This window comes from Echinops telfairi, unplaced genomic scaffold (assembly GCF_000313985.2).
Source record: "Echinops telfairi isolate 266 unplaced genomic scaffold, ASM31398v2 ScPeMD7_3533;HRSCAF=4204_0, whole genome shotgun sequence".
NCBI classification, from domain to species: domain Eukaryota; kingdom Metazoa; phylum Chordata; class Mammalia; order Afrosoricida; family Tenrecidae; genus Echinops; species Echinops telfairi.
Window position 1 is genome coordinate 41704397 of NW_022107431.1, and position 20533 is coordinate 41724929.

General features: G+C 37.5%; 1 protein-coding gene across 1 annotated transcript in view; it reads right to left on the reverse strand.

The window, feature by feature from the left end:
• REV3L (REV3 like, DNA directed polymerase zeta catalytic subunit) overlaps window positions 1–20533 on the reverse strand; it is a 177139-nt gene that overhangs the window by 24101 nt on the left and 132505 nt on the right. Inside the window, exons 17-25 of the mRNA XM_004702008.3 lie at window positions 17462–17654; window positions 15911–16022; window positions 10409–10524; window positions 8107–8225; window positions 6593–6711; window positions 4887–5028; window positions 4492–4736; window positions 3440–3548; window positions 1348–1554 (exon numbers count right to left, since the gene is read on the reverse strand). Coding sequence (XP_004702065.1) covers window positions 1348–1554; window positions 3440–3548; window positions 4492–4736; window positions 4887–5028; window positions 6593–6711; window positions 8107–8225; window positions 10409–10524; window positions 15911–16022; window positions 17462–17654 — 1362 coding nt within the window. The remainder of the gene's footprint in view (window positions 1–1347; window positions 1555–3439; window positions 3549–4491; window positions 4737–4886; window positions 5029–6592; window positions 6712–8106; window positions 8226–10408; window positions 10525–15910; window positions 16023–17461; window positions 17655–20533) is intronic.

Genomic DNA, 20533 nt, shown 5'->3' on the forward strand with positions numbered 1-20533 from the left:
GGAAAAATGAAATGAGAAAATGGCTGTGAAAAGATGTGACAGCACCACTGTTCATTAACAATCATTTTCTGCTTTTTTCTACTGATCATATAGTTTTACAAATGAGAATAATATGAACTCCCAGTACTGACAAAATTTTTTATATGACCTAAAAGTAAATAAACATAAAACCCTATGTAAACTTCTTTACAGTAAACACAAATGTATTCAGTACAAACAAAAGCCTGTAACTAAAAGTTTAGGTTAATGGTATTTATATGATGGATGAGACTTTGCACAGGTTCTCTGCAGTTCATTTTTTCTACTGGGAGCTGTAGGGAGGGACTTTGTTCTTTCACTGTTCTACTCTTCCTGAACATCTACAAATGCAACAACTATCATCATGTCCTTTCCTTTCCTCAGTCTCCAGTAGTTAGCACGTTGTCACATTGGTATATTCATGTGAAATCATCACCTTAATTTAGTAAAAACAATAAATCTTATTCTATGAGAAATATCTTTCAAATGTACCTGACCACTGAAAAATGTTTGCTTTCTACCTACTAGTATACTGATGGACAAATATGGAAAGATGGCTCACTCTGTTTAGATAAGCCAGTTTAATTATAATCAGATCTTTGTTAATATATTAATTACTAGTATATGATAATTGCTATTGAAAGCATCCTGGTGGGTACAATGGTTAAATACTTGACTATTCACCCAGAAGTCAGTGATTTGAGCCCACTGGCAGTTCAAGGGAGAAAGCACCTGGCAAACTGCTCTGGGCAAGATGACAGCCCAGAAGCCCCAGGGCAGTTCTACTCTCCCTGTTGTAAAAATGGACTCAATCGTAGTTCACTTATTGTCATGGAAATGAACGCCTGAGGCTAAAGTTTCAAAAGAGGAAACATTGCTTTTATGAACAGGCATTCACGTAATACTTTTTTGTTTTTAAAACATTTTATTAGGGGCTCATACAACTGTTATCCCAATCCATACACACATCAATTGTGTAAAGCGCATTTGTACATCGTTTCTCAAAACATTTTCTCTCCATTGAAACCGACATTAGGTCCTCATTTTTCCCCTCCCTCCCCGCTCCCCCCTCCTGCATGAGCCCCTGATAGTTTATAAATGGGTATTTTGTCATATCTTGCCCTGTCCGACGTCTCCCTTCATCCACTTTTCGGTTGTCTGTCCCCCAGGGAGGAGGTCACACACAGTTCCATGTAATCGGTTCCCTCCTTCCTACCCATTCTCCCTTTACCCTCCCTGTTTCGCCACTCACACCACTGGTCCTGCCATCACTTTCACGTAATACTTTTAAAATTTCTTTTGACAAAGTTACAGATTTGTGTCACTTACCTCAATGCATGGCATTCTTCCAGAATAATTAGCAGATGTATAGCCAAATGTGACATTTGCTATAAGCTTAAGTCCTAGCTGGCGTGCATCGAGCATTCGTGAAAGGGCGCGGTCTTGCTTATAAGTTTTCATTGACTGCTTCACCATAAGTCTAGTCTTCAGAATGTCTTCCAGCATTTTTGGTAGCACACCCTTTCTTACTGAAGGCTGTTATAAAGGGAAAAGAACGGCTGGTTAAGGAGAACCGTCAAATTTTACAGATTTAGATAATTAAGAGGGAAGCCCAAAGTATAACAATGGCCAAATATCATGAATTGAAACATGTTAATGATAGAGTGGTCATAGGACCAGTGGTCATCAATATAAAATCATTATATTTTATTTCTTTTGAAGAGAATTTTTATCCTAAAAGGTTCCTGCAATGTTACAAATCTAATGAGCACTATTATTTGAGTTCATAGGCCTCCAGGGAGGAGGATGTCAACTCATACATAAGAAACCATACAACGTGTTTAGAGGGAAATTTTGTTCAAAACTCTGGACCAAACCCCCACTTTCAGCAAGACACAGGGATTTGTCTCAGTCATAAGCAACCTCAGTTTTTAAAGATCTCATCCTAGTGACCCCACACAGTAATCTGTAGGGAACTCCATTTATCTACCTTGGAAGAATGATGAGCTGGGTTGACTCTGCTGACATTCAAGCCTGCAGTTCCAGGGACTCTAGGTATTTCAAATCTGATGCTTAGACCACTAAGCCATCCCCTCCGGCCTATATTTATTAGCAATCTGGAAGAGGGGATTAATAGTGAGGTGATAAAATTTGTTGATGCCAAAAGAATCATTTGTATTAATCAAGACTAGGGAGAATTTATGAGAACTCCAGTAGGAAAGAAAATCACACAACAGCATTAACTTTGAAGATGATTCACAGACACGTGCAAGGTAATGCATGTTGAACCGAACAATTAGAACCTCAGGTATAGGATAATCACACTCCTGAATATTTAAAAAATTGTATTAAACTTTACTGCTGGGTCAAAATGATGCAAGTGGTTTTGTTTTGCTTTTTTTAAGATTGTGGTAAAAATACATAGAACGAAACATTTGCCAGTTCAACAATTTTCATATGTACAATGTAGTGACACTGATTACATTTATCATGCTGTGCAAGCATTATCACTATCATTTTTCAAATTATTCCAACACCATGAAAAGAGACTCAATGCCCTCTAAGCAATGACTCCCTCACAGATCCAAGTTTTTAAAATGCTGTTAAAGATGAACAAGCTTCTAGATGACATTGAAAACATTATTTCAAGTGTGAATTAATTAGAGGTAACTCTTGAAGGAGTCCACTGCTTTAAGATGTAATATTAAAAAGAAGAGCGGCCAAATATGCCAGTATGAGAAAACGGATTTATATGGGAACTTTTAATAATAAAAAAATATCGACTTCCATGTCTCCAAGTAGATCTCATCTAATTAGTCCCTGGAAATACTGCATCTTAAATTTTAAAAATAAGGAATATGCCAAGAAATTCTGGTTAAAAGATTTTCCCTCATATCTAACTCACTATGACACTTTCCCTAGTTTCTTTTGAAAGGAGTGAAGGGAGAGAGAAAAAGGGACCTCATTAGTTTCTAGAGTATATTCTTAAAAATGTAGTCAATATGTGTATATCATTATTTCCAAGTTAGCTTTAATTTAAAGTAATTTAAAGACAATAGGGTTCATAAATTAAAGTGCTTTAAAAACTGTGTAAGAAACATCTTTGTAAAACAAAACAAAACAAAAACAAAAAAAGAACATCTTTGTGATTACCAAATAGCTATCTAAATCAGTCAGGCTCTATTACAAGGCAGAAGGCATGCATGCACATTTCTTTCTTTCAGTGTTTAAATTCAGCAAAACAAGACAATTTTTCCTTAAATGAGTTTTTAGAAGAGTCTTTCTACCTTTGACTTTTTGAGGTAAAATGTTCAATTATATCTTGGTAATTTTGTTTGCTGTCATCAAACCACCACCAGGAAGGCTTCTCCAAAAGGGGAGCCACAGTGGAACCCTTACACCGACACGAGAGCATCATTACCTTGACAAAAGCTACTCCATTGGGGGAGACTGTGAGATCATGCCTAATTTGATAGAGTAAATCTGGAGGTACTCTTAGAGAGGTACAGCCAAATTTGAACTCATCATACCTGTTAAGAAAGGAAATATTAAACAAGCAGTTTCGCAAATCAGGTATCTTAAAGCTACCTTAGGAATCCTTCTACTTTAAATTCATTTTCAAACATCAAAACATAAATTAATGTACTCAGTAATGTTTATTTACATTATTATAAAAAAGCAGTTCTTCAAATATTCATGACTTATTAAAAGAAATATTTTTGTAAAATAGAACTATCTTAAAGCCCATGGATAAGATTTAATCTAAAATTTCCAACTGAGTTTCTTAAATCAAAAATGAAAGCCTTAAAACAAAAAAATTGTAAACAATTTTTCCAAATTCTTCCTCTTAATAAAAAGAGATTATCAATACCATTTTTGAAAATGTTTATTATGAAGGACTAGTTTATACTTCAGAGTAAAACCATAAACCTACACAATTATAATTAAAAAACATTTAAGAATTCAAAAAGCTATTCTCATTTGGTTTATAAAATGTGATTAATAAGAATTAGTCAGATCTAACATTTAACAATTTAAATGAAAAAAAAAAAATTTCCGAGAAAAAGTCAAAGGGATGTAATAGCTTGAGTTATGATAATGCTCATAATGATTTAGACTAACCAGTTAAGGACATGTTCCTTTTCAAAGAAGCTAAGGCTATATGTGAAGAGAGAAACAGAATCGCAAACCTGCTCTATTCAAGATTCTCTTCTGTGAATGAGTCATACGGTGGGTGATCCATGTCAATTAGTGAGGTGACTACAACAAATGAATCAGCTAGACAGTATAAGAGCAGGGGGCTTCCACAAGTTTGTGGGAAATTTATCTTTTAATTCCATTTCCCATGAACCTTTAAAAGCCTATCCATCCTTTCTACAGTCTTATCCATCCTGTTTTAAGGATAGTCTCAAATATAAGGAAACACTCAGTTAATTTTGAAGTGCAAAATTTTAAGTATGGAAAAATCCTTACTTTCCCAAGTTCTCCACGTGGCCAAGGCAGGTGGAAAAACAGTAGTTGTATGCAATCACAATAGAAGGATATAGTGACTGGAAATCTAGCACAAGAACAGAGTTGCTATAGAATCGGGATTCAGGCTCCATAATTAGGGGAACACACTGTGGAGCTCGCATTTGGGATCTTTGCTGGACACTGGGTGTCACAGGAATATAGTTCATTGGTTTAGCAATTCGCAGCATCATTGATTCCACACGATACTGAAGGGAGGAAGGGGGAAGAGAAAAGAAACATAGTTTCAGTATTAAATATATTGGTGATTTGAATATGTGATAATTATTTGGTGATTTTTTTCTTTCTTAGAAGTTTATCACTCATTCTCAAGCATCAAAGAAAAATTGATTTCCTACCTGTGAACCCCTTGTCAGAACATGTAGAAACTGGATCCCAAAAAGTCTAGCCATTTCACTCGTTTTCCCGATCAGGTCCAGCTGTTCTAACATTTGGAGATTTCCACGGACCCGACTAACATAATGATCAACCATTTTCCATCTGTTAAAATAAACAACCCGTTCTGTGAAAATCAGGGACAAAGTTGGCCACTTGAAACTAGTACTCTAGTATTGTTTTCATTCTGCTAAAAACGAATGTTTCAGGATACATTAAAAGCATGAAATATGAAGGAGATGGGAATCACAAAGCAACCCTCAAGCCTAGCAATACTAAGGTGTTAAGGATTACCTGCTATTTCAAGAATAAAAAGCCCAGTGAATATCAGCAAAATCTGAAACAGTATTTGTGAGAAGTTGGTAAGAAAATTCATTGTGGAAAAGAATCTTTAAAACAGCACTACAAGAATAACTGCACAAGGGGGCTTCAGAAAGTTCTTGGGAAAAAATAAGATAATGTAATTTTTCAGCAAGTTTTGGAAGTTCTCATACAGGAAAAAAAAAAAAAAATTGTTCACATCACGCACACAAAATCAGATTCCTGAATGTATAAGCTAAAACTGTAAAACTTCTAGAAGAAAGTATAAGGGAAGAATCTTTGCAATCTTGGGGTAAGCGGAGATTTCCTAAAAAGGACATAAACATCAGTCAATATAAAACAAAAATTGATAAACTGGACTTAATCAAAATGAAAACTTTCTGCTTTGCAACTGATATAAAAAGACAAACCATAACCTGAGACTATATATATATATATCAGAAACAGTACAACCAGAATAAATCAACAGCTTATTTATCGACTTTCTTCAATTCTGTAATGCTGTAAACTGGCGTTTAGATACTGATGCAGTCATCTTCCATTTGTGACTTGATGGGGTCATTTTCACATTGTTGCTCTACCTTCAAGTAATACACTTACTTAAAAATGAAACAACTCAATTTAAAATGGGCAAGTGTCTTAAGCATGTATTTCTCAAAAGACTATATGAATTGATAAGCACTTGAAAAAAGCCCAACAGCATTATTAGAGAAATGAAAACAAAGCACAGTTAAGATATCACTTTATACCCACTTAGCCCCCAAACCAAACCGAACCCACGGAGTCCATTCTGACTTATAGTGACACTTCAGGACAGATCAGAGCTGCACCTGTGGGTTTCTGAACCTCATCTTTTTACTCTGGAGCAGCTGGTGGTTTTGAATTGCCAACCTTGCGGGTAGCAGCCCTATGTGTATCCATTCTGCCACCAAATCAAATATAAAGGAGTCCCATACGAACAAGTCCATGCATATAACATTCTGGTACTGTCAAAAGGAATGACCATTTGTACTTACCTGGGTGGTTAAGAGATAAGTTGACTGAATAGATGTTCAAGGAAACTTTCTGGGTGTTGGAAAAGTTCTTTATATCTTGATTGAGGTAGTGGTTATAGGGTATAAACATTTTTCAAAGTCCTCAAACAATACAGTTACAATGTTTGCATTTTTAAATCATAACTTACACTTCAATAATATTGATTTTTTAAAAAAAGGATCTTCTGTGAAGTTATAAAACATTACCTGTGGGCAATGAATGTAAAAATGCGCTTTACTCAATTGATGTATGTATGGATTGTGATAAGAGTTGTATGAGCCCCTAATAAAATGATTAAAAAAAAAAACATTACCTGTATAAATCTGTCTTGTTATCAAACCAATCGGACAATACTCGAAAGGTGAAGAGGGGAAAACGCTGATGAAGAATATGAAAGCTCACATTTTCAAAGGTGTAGTTAGTTAGAGACACCTAAAAAAAAAAAAAAAGCAAGACTCCATTATAACAATGCTTGATTTAAGGAGAAAATTTGGTTTTAAGAGATAGTGAAGATCATTTCAAAATTTTCAAGGCAAATAGGAAAGATCTACATGTAAAAATGATTTGGGTCATAAATGAATCAGTTTACAAGCAGTCCTCGAGTTAAGTAGGTTTGAATTACAGACAACTTGTACTTGATCTTTAAAGTTGCCCTTTTGAAAGGATTGAACCAACCCCCTCAAACCAAATTCAATGCCATCAAGTCGATTTTAACTCATAGAAATCCTATAAGACAGGTCACAACTGTTAACCGTGAATTTACGACTCTCTTTACATCTGTCTCCGTGGAGAGGCTGAGGGTTTCAACTGCTCACCTGGTGGTCAGCAGCCCACACATAACACACGACGCCACCAGGGCTCCTCAAACAACCTCCACGCACAACACATGCTTTACCACAACCACCATGTGCTGCACAAGCAGATTTTTAAAAAATCACTAGGTTTTGCTTGTATACTTGAACTACTCCACTGGCACAGTGTCTCTAGAAAGATGAAGCTTTATAATCCTGTAAACCAGCAGTTCTCAACCTGTGGGTCGCAACTCCTTTGGGGGTCAAACGACCCTTTCACAGGGGTTGCCCGATTCATAACAGTAACAAAATGACAGTTATGAAGTAGCAACGAGAGTAATTATGGTTAGGAGGGGGGGTCACCACCACATGAGGAAGCGTATTAAAGGGTGGCGGCATGCGGAAGGTGGAGAAGCACTGCTGTGAACAGTCATCAGTCTCAGAAACCTCCAGGGACAGCTCTACCCTGTCTTACAGAGTCACTAGGAGTCGGAATGGACAGACTGGCAGTACGTTTGAGGGTTTATTTTTAAAAATAAGGCTTCCGAGGCTTTTGGAACACTTTATGGGAGCAGTCTTCTGAAGAAAGGCTGGTGGGTTTGATCTCCTGACGTTGTGGTAAGCAGGCCAATGCTTACTAAACACAAACTGTAAGTATCCATTCTTACTCCGATTTACCTACATATTCTCCCCCCCCAAACCATTTTACTGGGAACTAATACAGATATCATATCATTCCACAGTTCAATCACATCAAGCAGTATTGTACAATTGCTACCACAATTGATTTACCTACATATTCTTAAAGATACACTTAGGAATGGATGGCATTCATATCCTGGGGGCTGACTAGATAGCTGACTTGAACAGTTTTGCGTTTTAGCAAGCAGTATTTAATTTTGAAACTACTCAAGTTAATGAACATAATTCACAGGAAAGCTTAACAGTTGCGCAGTAAACAGTACTGATAATCTGAAAGACGGTCTATTCCTCTAACCTTCAATTTTTAAATAAAATATTAGATAAGGCACGTTACCTCATTTCTCATGATTCTCCAAAGATTTAGTGTAATTCGGCCAACAATATTTATCTCACTCATTGTGTCTGATCCATAGTCATCTTTTTCAGCTGCAAATCTATTCTCAATTTTGTCATCTATAGAAATTAATATAGATTGCATCATGGCTCAGTAAAAACAACTTTACAAGCAAATTGTACCAAAGATGTAAAGAATAAAAATTAAAGATAAACAGAGCTTATATTCTGTTTTATAATAGAATTAGAGAACAACCATTATTTTGACTTTCTTCTTTAAATTGCATTTTATAAAATAAGTTACATATTTTCTATAATAAATTATATAATTATTTTTACCCATATCATTCCCTGGAAATTTGTTGATGTCAATCAATCAATGATGGTTATTTCCAGGATGGAATTCTCCTAACTGTATATGGGGAACTAGTCAAGAAAGTTCTAAGTCTAGTTTTAAGTTTCAGGGGTTCACCTAACCCTCATGGCTACAGATAGTCTGGAGTGTATGAGAATTTGAAATTATGATTTGCCTTTCCCCACTCTGGAATCTTCTATTGAATTAATTCTCTAAGTATTTCTTCTTTCTCTTTCCAAGGTTTGTAAAGGTGAAAAATATTTATTGTCCTTTAATCTTCTAGTTTTACCTTTTCTCCTTAAATTTACTACCACTTAAGATATTTTCTTGAAGTCAAAACTTCTCCCAAGTGGTCTCCTTATTAGCTTGTAATTTGGTCTCTTAGCCTCCTAAAGTACATGCTACTTTGTTCTGGCTAGACCTAGGTGTGCCTTTGAAACAATTTTATTTTAAACATGCTGTAGTTACAAAGAAAATATAACTTAAAACTGTTTTATGAGTGGCAAATGCTTTTTATTATCACTACAAATATTATCATCACCCCACTCTTTGATTAGCATCACATTTTTGGGTGATTCCAAAAGTCATGCAAAGTTTAGCTCAAAACCCAAATTAAAATACCCCCGCCCACCATTTAGTGAGCCACTGCTCTTCTGCCCATTTCACCCTTATCAACCAAACAGATAAAAATGTAATCAGACAAATAAAATGATGCCCCTTTCACTCAAAGAAACATTATGCAATTTCACAATGATTATGAGATGGTCTTCAAAATAAAAAAAATAACAGCTGTTAAGTTCTGACTCATGGGGACCTAAAGTGTAATTGTACACCATAAACTTCTCAATGGTTGATTTTTTGGGGGAAGTCGAACATCAAGCCTTTTCACAAAGTTACTGTTGGGAGGACTTAAATCTCCAACCTTTTGATTAGCTTCTGAAAAAAAACAACAACATTTCATATAGACATATGCAAAGGGAGACTTAAAAAATGCACTGAAAAATTCCATTATTTTTTAATTCCATTTTCCCACAACCTTTTAGAAACTCCCTTGTATATAAATCTCCTGAATGGTGGGGAAAAAAGCACTCAACTCCTAGTTGCAAGTTTGATGGTTTGAACCCATGAAAGGTGCCCTAGTGATTTGTCCTTGAAAGATCACAGAATTGAAAACTATGGAATGGTTCTACTTTGTGCCTGGGGTTGCCAGGTGCCAAGTCAATTTAATGGTAGTTAAGAATGAAAACACACACATGAATGTGTATGTTAATACATAAGTGTGTAGCTACATGGGGGCTTCAAAAATTTCATGAGAAAAATAATGAAGAGAATGGATTTTTTCCTTTGAAGACTCCTCACGTACGGAGGTGCACAGGTAGGTTAAGCATTTGATTGCTAACCAAAAGGTCATCAGTTTGAACCCAGCAGCCACTCCTCACGAGAACTATATAGCAGTCTAAAGCTTTACAGCCTTGTAAATGCAACTGGCAGTTTTCTATTCTTTAGGATCACTATGAGTTGGTACTGACTTGATTACATTTTTAAAAATTCAATGTATAAACCTATATATGTATCTGAAAATGATGAAAAGAACAAATATACTAACAATATAGCAGTAAGATGTGGATTACAAATTTTTTTTATAATTAAGTCATGATATATCTAGAAATTATAGGAGATGGTACTGAAAGTTTGGGTGAGACAATAATCAAAACCCACTGCCATCAAGGTGATTCTGACTCATAGTAACCCTAGGCTGTAAATCTATGTAGGAACAGATAGCTCATTTTTCTCCATACTGTGGCTACTAAGTTTGAGCCACCAACCTTGTGGTTAGCAGTCTAATCTTACTTGACACACCACCAGGGCTCCTTTTTAATGTTTTGTCTTCATTTACTTTGTAATTTGTGCTGCAATTGAATGACAAAACACTCATAGTGTTACATACCTGGCACCCGAGAGATCATCTGACATAAGTCAACACTTAAGGCAGCAGCTCTTTGTAAGAGGTAGCCCCAGGAGTGCATCTGAATCTCATATCCTAGCAGAATATCAGGATCATACCTAAAGAAGTAATAAAAAAACGTAAACAAAGACCATATATTTTAACCTTTACTCAAAATAATTGCTGCTTCATAATATAAAGTCTAAAAACAAAATATATATTTCTTAATTCTCAGATGAAGAATAGATGGTCTATGCTATCTATAGGATCTCTGTATATGAAGGCATTTGAGAAAGCTGTAAGGAAGGAAGAGTGGGCCAGGTAGCATACATGATTTGAAAATATTTTTGCAAAACATAGTCTTTAGTTAGAAGATGTATTTATTTCATACAGTTCAGAAAAGAAGTGGAAAGAAATTAGGGTACAGGCAAGTCATTACCAATAATGTATGAGGAAAGCCCGCTTACATATGAATGGTGCGGTACAAATGAAAATATAAAATGAGCCCTGGGGCATGGTCAGTGTGAGGGCATGTGGGTACTTTTTTTTGGGGAAAAAAAATCTCCCAGGTCACTGGTTTTTCACTTCTGTACTCTTAATTTTAGTGCTGAGAAAATGAAAAGACCTTTATCCTTCTATTTAGTTTTACTAATTACTTAGAACTCCCATGAAGTACGACCTAAGTACTAAAGTTTGCTTTCTTAAACTTAACATGAAGGCACAGTTTAATAGAAGAAAAAAAACAAACAGGCATAAGATGAATTGGGGAAGCTAAGCTAACCTAACCCACCATTTATCTGTTCGATTGCCTACTGTGGTGTCTTGCATGTTGTTGTGGTGCAAGAATAACTTCTTGTCACCAGTATTTCCAATATCAGCAGAGTCACCTATGGTGGGCAGGCTTTAGCAGAGCTTCCAGACTAAGGCAGACTAGGAAGGATGGCATGGAGCGTTAGTTGTAAAACACAACAACCTTCTCAATAGTGGCAGAACATTGTATTCTAGTGTACCATATGAGGAGCAAGTCAGGTTGAGGCACTCAAAATACAAGTGGGGGAAGCTGCCTTCTCAAAGCAGAGTCATCAAGATCTTTAGTTTCTGATGGGACATGATTCAAAATGAGAAGAAACAGCTGCAAATATCCATTAGTAATTGCAATGTGGAATGTCTGAAGTATGAATCTGGGAAAATTGGAAGTTGTCAAATTAAATGGACTACATAAAGATCCATATCCTAGACCTTAGTAGCTGCCCTGCACTGTACTGACTCTTTTATATCAGGCAATTACATGGTCTCCTGTGCTGGAAAGAAAAATCGAAGAATGGAGTCACATTCATGATTCAAAGAACATATAAACACCTATCCTGAAGAATCTGTCAGTGATAAGGTAACATCTATATGCCTACAAGAAAACAATTAATGTAACTATTATGCAAATGTATACACAAACTATTCTAAAGATGAACAAATTGGAAATTTTTACCAACTTCGGCAGTTTTAAAGTAATCACACATGCAATCAGATGCATTAATAATTACTGGTGGGTGGAGACAAAACGATCAGCAGCTGGAAACTATGGCCTTGCTGACAGAAATGACACTGGAGATCATGTTACAGATTTTTTTCAAGATCTTTTTTCAGCAACATAAATGGTGACTATAAACCTGTATCCTCTCATCATACTTAATCAATCTGTATGCTAAGTAAATAATCAGAGAAGCTGGATTATATGAAGAAGAATGTGGTATCAGGTTTGGAGGAAGAACTGACAACCTGAGATATGTAGATGACATAACATTGTTCAAAGTGAGTAGGACTTGAAACACTTGCTGATGAAGATCAAAGATTACAGTCTTCAGAATGGATTATAAATCAATGTAAAGAACACCAAAATTCTTACAACTGGTCCAACAGGCAACATCAGGATAACTGGAGAAAAGGCTGAAGTTGTCAGGAATTTTGTCTTGCTTGTACCCACATTCAGTGCTCATGGAAGCAACAGACAAGAGATCAAAAGATGAGTTGCATTAGGTAAATCTACTATATAAGACCTCTTTGAGACTTTATCTCATGTGCTTCAGACATATTAGGAGACCAGTCCCTGGAGACAGACATCATTCTTGGTTAAGGAGCAGCAAAAAAGACCCTCAACAAGATGGATTGACACAGTGACTGCAACAATGGGTTCAAACACAGGGACATTCGTGAGAATGGTGCAGCACTGGGCAGTGTTTCATTCTGTTGTGCATAGGGTCGCTATGGGTTGGAACCGACTTGATGGCATATAACAACAACTAACAACATACATGTGGAAGGTAGGTGGCACCGTTGGTTTAAGTATTGAGATGCTAACCACAAAGTCAGTGGTTCAAGCCCACCAGCTGCTCTAAAGGACAGAAACGAGGCTGTTTGTTCCTGTGTAGATGTATAGTCTCCAAAACTCTAGGGAGCAGTTCTACTCTGTCCTATAGGATTTCATATGACCGTTGCCAGATGGAATACACAATAATATTATCAATTACATAGGAAGAAAAAGATGACACTCAATATCATCTATCAGACAACTAATTATTCATATGCATGTTCATGTTGAAGGTGAAGAAAATTAAAACAAGGTGATGAGAGCTAATGTACAACCTGGAACACAGCCCAACTCAATTCAGAGCATCCCTGCAGCGAAGTGAAATTACTGGGTATCATCCATAGTGTTTGTAACTCCTACCAAATGACTTGAAGGAAGATTACAGCCCTCACTATGGATTAAACCTCGACATAAAACAAAAATCCTTACAACTGGACCTCACAACAGAGAATGCTGACGGTCAAGGAATTAATTTTGTTAGGATCCACAATCATGAATGCAGCAATCAAGAAAAGAAATGATGTACTGTATTGGACAAGTCTGCAGTAAAAGTCCCCGTTACTGTGTTAACAAGATGCCACTGTGAAGACTAAGGTGTGCCTGACTCAAGGAAGGATAATTTTTCAAATGCTTTGGGGAAGTTAAAGAACAAAATTATCAATATTTTTGTTATCACCACCAAACATTTTCTTAAAACATGGAACCCTTAGGTTTTGAACTTGAAAGTGATGTTTGTTTTTAATGCTTTTATTGGGGGCTCTTACATCTCTTATCACAATCCATACATTCATCCAGTGTGTCAAGCACATTTGAACATATGCTGCCATCAGCATTTTCAAAGCATTCTCTTCCAACTTGAGCCCCAGGTATCAGCTCCCCATTTCTTCTCCCTCCCTCCCCAAAAGTCTCAACGTTAAATGGACTCTAAACAAAAACAAACAATACATACTATTTATTTGGTTTATTTTTCCTTCACCACATTTTTCCTGTACATGACTAGAATAAGGGGGCGTCACAAAGTTCATAGAGAATAAGAACTAAAATATAATGGAATTTTTGAAGCCCCCCTGTATTATCTATATATGGATATTTAAGAAAATCAATGTACTTGCAAACAATTGACAAAATTTTCAATGTTAGCAGGTACGTAATTTATTGGTGGGAAAGTGTCTAAACTAGGTAAAAACAAGCATATAAAGTCTAAAGACATTACTGAACAAGTGCTAGCATACAAAATGTTATTGAGTGAAAATCTTACCTGTTACTCTGGCTAACTTACTGGCAGAAATAAAAGTGTGAGCACTAAAAGCATCTGCAGTAATGCTGACTCCCCCAAGAGAAGATCAGACTCAAATGGATAGATATTGGTTCAGTTACCCGTGCTATAAATTGTAAAAACACACCTCTCTTTGTACTTCCCTAGATTGCTTGGGCGGAAGTGTACCATTTTTTAGCTTTGTTATGTAATTGTTTTGTAGGGTACATTTTCTAGTTGGGATTAGATCAGATGTCAAGCCTTGATCTTTAATACAAAAAAAAGCTCAGCCTTTACAGAAAATGATTCAACTATAGAATCAGAACAGAAAGGGCAAATGTTGCTTGGCATCAGGATCCAAAGAGTATTTTTTAGTTCACTTTAGGAATTTAAAAATCAAACTTAAACAATGGGTAAAACCCTTGGTAAGGGAACCATTTAATAAGATAACTTGTAGCTACCAAGAGTTACATTTTTGAAGAAATGCAAAAGAGTTTACATTTAATTGATTTTAAAATAAAAATATTTTTGTTTTAACTATTTTGTTGTTGTTCGGTCCCATCGAGTTGGCTCAGACCCAGAGCAACCTTCTGCACACCAAAACGAAGCACTCACTGCTCGGTCCTGTGCCATCTTCACAACTGTCTCTGCACTTGAGCTCAATGCGGCAGCCACTGTGTCAGTCCTTTCTTACATTAAAGATCAAGATTATATCCCAGAGACTTGACATTGGATGAAATCCCAACCAGAAAATACTCTGTGACAAGATTCTACTATTAACCACTAAGACCAACTATGTCCAGATGGCTCAAGATATATGTATATATGAAAACATTGTATTCCACAGCTTTTTTGAAAAACTGCCCTGTTTAGAGTATAGCAGACAATTCATTCACACACACACACACATATATATATATACACACACACATATATATATAAAAATATAGTGGCTGGCTCACAAAGTAGAAGTTTATTCAATTCCTACGCTATATAGGATTTAGTGGGTCGCGGCCCCTTTGGGGGTGTGTGTTAAGTGACCTTTCACAGGGGTTGTCTGATTCATAACAGTAGCAAAATTACAGTTATGAAGTAGCAACGAAAATAATTTTTTGGTTGGGGGTGGTGGTCACCACCACATGAGGAACTGTATTAAAGGGTCACGGCATTAGGAAGCTTGAGACCCACTGATCTAAGCTATAACCTTTCCTGGGGCTGCTCATTAGGTCTTTTCTCCTGCAGAGTCTCAGGTGGATTTGAACCACCAACGTTATGGCTAGCAGCCAAACCAATTTCACCACCATAAAAAGCCATCCTAAAATCCAATTGGGAAACTAAGAAGCTAAGGAAAATTATTTCACTGGCCCTAAACCTAACGTGGGTGGTTCTTTGTTTTGTTTTTAAAAAAATCATTTTATTGGGGGCTCGTACAACGCTTACCACAATCTATACATACATCCATTGTGTCAAGCACATTTGTTGCCATCATCATTCTCAAAACATTTTCTTTCTACTTGAGCCCTTGGTATCAGCTCATTTTCCCGTCCCTCCCCGCTCCCCCCTAAACCCTTGATAATTTATAAATTTTTATTATTTTGTCATATCTTACACAGTCCGACATCTCCCTCCACATACAGAGGTTATAGGTAGCTCCTTGTGATCGGGGCAGTCTATTTTGTCCTAGAAGGTCTCTGAGTCAGAATCAGTTTGATGGCAAACATTTGGTAGAAGTGGTGGTGGCGGCGGCGATGGGAGTTATAAGCAAACTCTCCTTTCCTTTCACAGGGCCACACGAAGGCATTCTGGCCCCACATTCACCTACATCAGCATCACCACCAGAGGACTTGCTGAACAAAACAGGAAAACTTCAGAAAATGTAAAACAGTACCTCTTAATTATCTCTGCAATTTCTTGAAAAAGTGCCTTCTCATCAGCAGCATAGGTAACTTCTAGTCCTGTAATTCCAGATCTAATAAGGAATGGAGTTTGAGATCTGATATCTAAGAAATAAAATGTTTATTACATAAGATTATGGAAGTAGTAGTATCCGTTACTTTTGAGTGAAATCATTCCACTGAAACACTTCAAAGAAAGTGTTCTCCAAAATAAAAATATAACCAAATTTCTCAAAAAGTGAATATTCTGTACCTTAATATTTAACTGAAAATTCATTTCATATTTTCATGTATTTCCCTGGAAAGTTGTTATTTACAAAACTCCCAAAGTACTAACAAATCACCAATAAAAAACTTTTATAACTTTGCTACTGTCTTCACTCTTGCTCCTAATGATGAAGAGCTTCGGCTGACTAAAATCTACCCATTGCTGTGGCGTGAATTCCTACTCACAGCCCCTACGGAACAGAGAAGAAGTGTCTCAGAGGGGTTCCAGAGTTGTGTTCATTTCTCCCATGAAGCAGCTGGCAGGTTTGAACTTGTACCCTTGCACAATCCATTATCTTTTCATTCTATTTGTTCATGAACTTCTTGGAGTCCCTCTCACACACATCATACTTTCTGGAGAAAGTATTTTCCTCAGATCAAGGGTATACTAAAAAATCAGCTCTCCAATAAGAAAAAATAAAGCCTTGAGTTGTAATGTAAAGATTTCCTACCATGGCTGATTTTAAGCTACTAATGTGATATCAACTACCTCCAAAAATCCTCAAAAATCTAGCAATTAAAAAAAAAATCTAGCAATTTGCTGCTGAGCCAGTACAAACAGGCTCCAGGACACCACTGACAAAATGGCAAATCCCTGCCTGTATGGTTTTCTCACATACTTCTCATGGAATTCACTGGTAATGACAACCATTTAAAACTGTAGGGTTGATGTCGATGCTTTAGAAAATCTCCTATAAGGCATATATACTATCTGCGAAAAGTGTAACATGTATTTAGAAAGCGATAACCAAAGGGAGGCTATATTTAAAGCCCCTATGTAAGTCTAAGTCGCTCTCAGAGTAGTGCTCAGACTTCCCAAAGCAAATGAAGTATTTTATCAGTAGCAAAATATCAGCACATGAATACATGAGGAAAATTGTTATTCACAATTAGTATTTTATAATGCACTGTATATATAAGTGTATAAGCTGAGTCTTTCCGGCATATTTTTAATGCAGTTTTTGTGGTAAAATTAGGTGCCTCGGCTGATATTCGGGTTGGCTTATACTTGAGTACATATAGTAATACTTACAACAAATTCGGTATGTTAGACATCTTACTATAATTCTTATATTGTCTTCTGATGTTTGACCTATCTGAAGAGTAATTCATCTAGGACAAAGTTACACACAATATATCCTAACTCTACCCTCAGCAAACATTTTGGAAATAAGTTCGTTATATTTGCATTTTTTAGATGTCAATAAAGAGATGCCCTCTGTATGGGAGAATTTTATAGTTCATAGCAGGTTTATAATTTAAAACAATGAAAATACCTTGACTGGAGACTGTCTTGTCTTTATCAATCACTATCACACCTGTGAGTTCTGTTTTGTCTGTATTTGGTAGTGGAGTGTCAGAGGAGATGCAGTAGAACAAAGCACAAATTGGGTCAAATTCAGGATCTGGTTCTAAGTCTCTTCTAGTTCGAGCATGTAACTCCACACTGATCAGGGTAAGATTTTGTATCTATGAAAGGAAATAGACATTATACTGCTGTTTTGTTAAGACAGGCTGAAAGAAGCATGTTTATACAAGACGGTACTGATAGATGCATGCAAACTTACATATAGAAAAGTAGTGATACCAGATATGGTCACAATTTAAACCGAAAATTAAATTTATATAGATTGAAACTAAAAATTTTTACTTCCAGGACTAGGATTAATAAATGTTTGAAAATCTGCTTGTATTGTAATTTTCTTTTTTTAATCATTTTATTGGGGCTCTGACAACTCTTATCACAATCCACACATACATCAATTGTGAAAAGTACACTTATACATTTGTTGCCCTTATCATTCTCAAAACACTTGCTTTCTGCTTGGGCTCCTGGAATCAGCTCATTTCACCCCCCCTCCCCCATGAACCCTTGATAACTTATAATTTTGTCATATCTTACACTGCCCAACATCTCCCTTCACCCAATTTTCTGTTGTCCATCCCCCAGGGAGGAGGTTATATGTAGATCCTTGTAACCGGTTCCGCCTTTTTACCCCACCTTCCCTCCTCCCTCCCGGTATTACCACTCTCGCCACTGGTCCTGAGGGGTTCATCTGCCCTGGATTCCCTGGGTTTACAGTCCCTATCTGCACCACTGTGCATCCTCTTGGCTTACTAGGTTTGTGAGGTAGAATTGGGATCATGATAGTGGGGGAGAGGGGCGGAAGCGTTTAAGAACTAGAGGAGAGTTGTGTTTCATCAGTGCTTCGCTGCACCCTGAGATGGGTACTGGGCCCACATCCCGCACTCCCCCTCATTCACGATGATGTGATTTTTTTGTTCTTTGGTGCTTGATACCTGGTCCCTTCGACCCCTCGTGATCTCACATGTTGGTGTGCTTCTTCCATGTGGGCTTTGTTGCTTCTGAGCTAGATGGCCGCTTGTTTACCTTCAAGCCTTTAAGACCCCAGATGCTTTATCTCCTGATAGCGGGGCACCATCGGCCTTCTTCACCACACTTACTTATGCACGCATTTGTCTTCAGCGTTTATATGGGGAAGGCGAGCACACAATGATGGTTTTTGGTGTCTGCTATCTGATCCTTCAACACCTCATGATCACCCAGGCTGGTGTGCTTCCTCCCTGTGGGCTTTGCTGCTTCTGAGCTAGATGGTCGCTTGTTTACCTTCAAGCCTCTAAGACCTCAGACGCTATATCTTTTGATAGCCGGGCACCATCAGCTTTCTTCACTACATTTGCTTATGCATACGTTTGTCTTCCGCGATTGTGTCGGGATGTATCATAATTTTCAATTATAATATATACTTGAAACTATTTGACTTTCCATTTTGGTTTGAGAAAGAGAATCACTAGTGCCAAGTGACTCTTAAGTCTGTTACTTCTTACATAAATATCTAGTTTTGTTGTGAGATATTTTTGAATTTAGAGCTATTAAATTCTCTACTACGTGTGGGATACTGAAATTCGGACTTCTGAATGTATTATGCAGATTTTCAATATTCCTGAAAAACATATGGCTTGGACCTATTATAATATGAACTACACAATAGCTAGATTTTGCCCATGCATTTTCTCATTGACATTATTGCAAAGAAAAAAAGATGTTTTGTTTTTCACACTTATTTTATGATAATAAAACTTTGTAGGTCGCGGAGAGGAGATGAGCCAGTCAGGGTGCAGTGTAGCAACAATGAAACATACAGCTTTCCTCTAGTTCCTAAATGCTTCCTCCCCACCCCACTATCATGATCTCAATTCTACGTTACAAATCTGGCTATGCCAGAGGATGCACACTGGTACAGATAAGAACTGGATACACAGGGAATCCAGGATGGATGATCCCTTCAGGACCAGTGATGAGAGTGGTGATATGGGGGTAGAGAGGAAGGCGGACGGGGCAGTAGAGAGGGGGAACCGATTATAAGGATCTACTTATAACCTCCTCCCTGGGGGACAGACAACAGAAAAGTGGGTGAAGGGAGATGTCAGACAGTGTAAGATATGAAAAAATGGATACACATGGTAGACAACTAAAAAGGAGGTGGGGAAGGGAAAAAATAATAATAAAAAAGAAATGGGTAGCAGGGGCACAGGGCACTAACCTACTCAGCGGGAGGGTATTGTTTATATCTCCACAGGGAAAAAGGGACTAGACTTCAACCCAGTGCTCCAAGAGGTGAATGCAGCATGCCCGCGTGGAGTAGGGAACCAGTGGAGAAGTCTGGTGGGGCCAGCCCCAGGCCCAAATACTAAGTGGACACCTGCCTCTTCCCCTAGAAGAATTTATTTCAAAGGACGGCATTGAATCTGCAGCTCCGGGAGAGGGACGTATCTGATCGGAGCACACGGGAGCAGATGAAGGGGGAGGAGGAGAGAGTGGAGCACAGCCTGGCCCACCAGGCCATGAGGACGATGTTCCCGATTAGAGCAGCCAGTCCACAGGGAGGACCACATGGCCAGCCCCACTATGAGACATGACGCCCCTCACTGACCCATAGCCCTACAGGGGACAATCGGAGACAGTGTGGGAATTGCACCCGATCTGATCCCACCACAACGAGGAAAAACACTAAGGGGGTGCAACAGAACAGCAAGGGAACGGAGTGGCGAGGTCCCAAGGGAATGCTGAGGGTGGACTTTGGGGCCAGGACGTGGTGCCCCAACAGACGACTGGAAAACATTCCCAAAGGGCAACAAATGATCCTTGAACTAACTACAAGCTTTTCTTTCTTGTGTTGTGTTTTGTTTTTTGTCATTGGTTTATTGTTGTTGTTTTGTTGTATATTGTTACTTGGTTTTGCTCTGTCTTGTTTTTGTGCATGTTATTATCTCCGCAGGTCTGTCTAAATAAGATAGGCTGGATAAACAATCTCGAAGAGAAAACA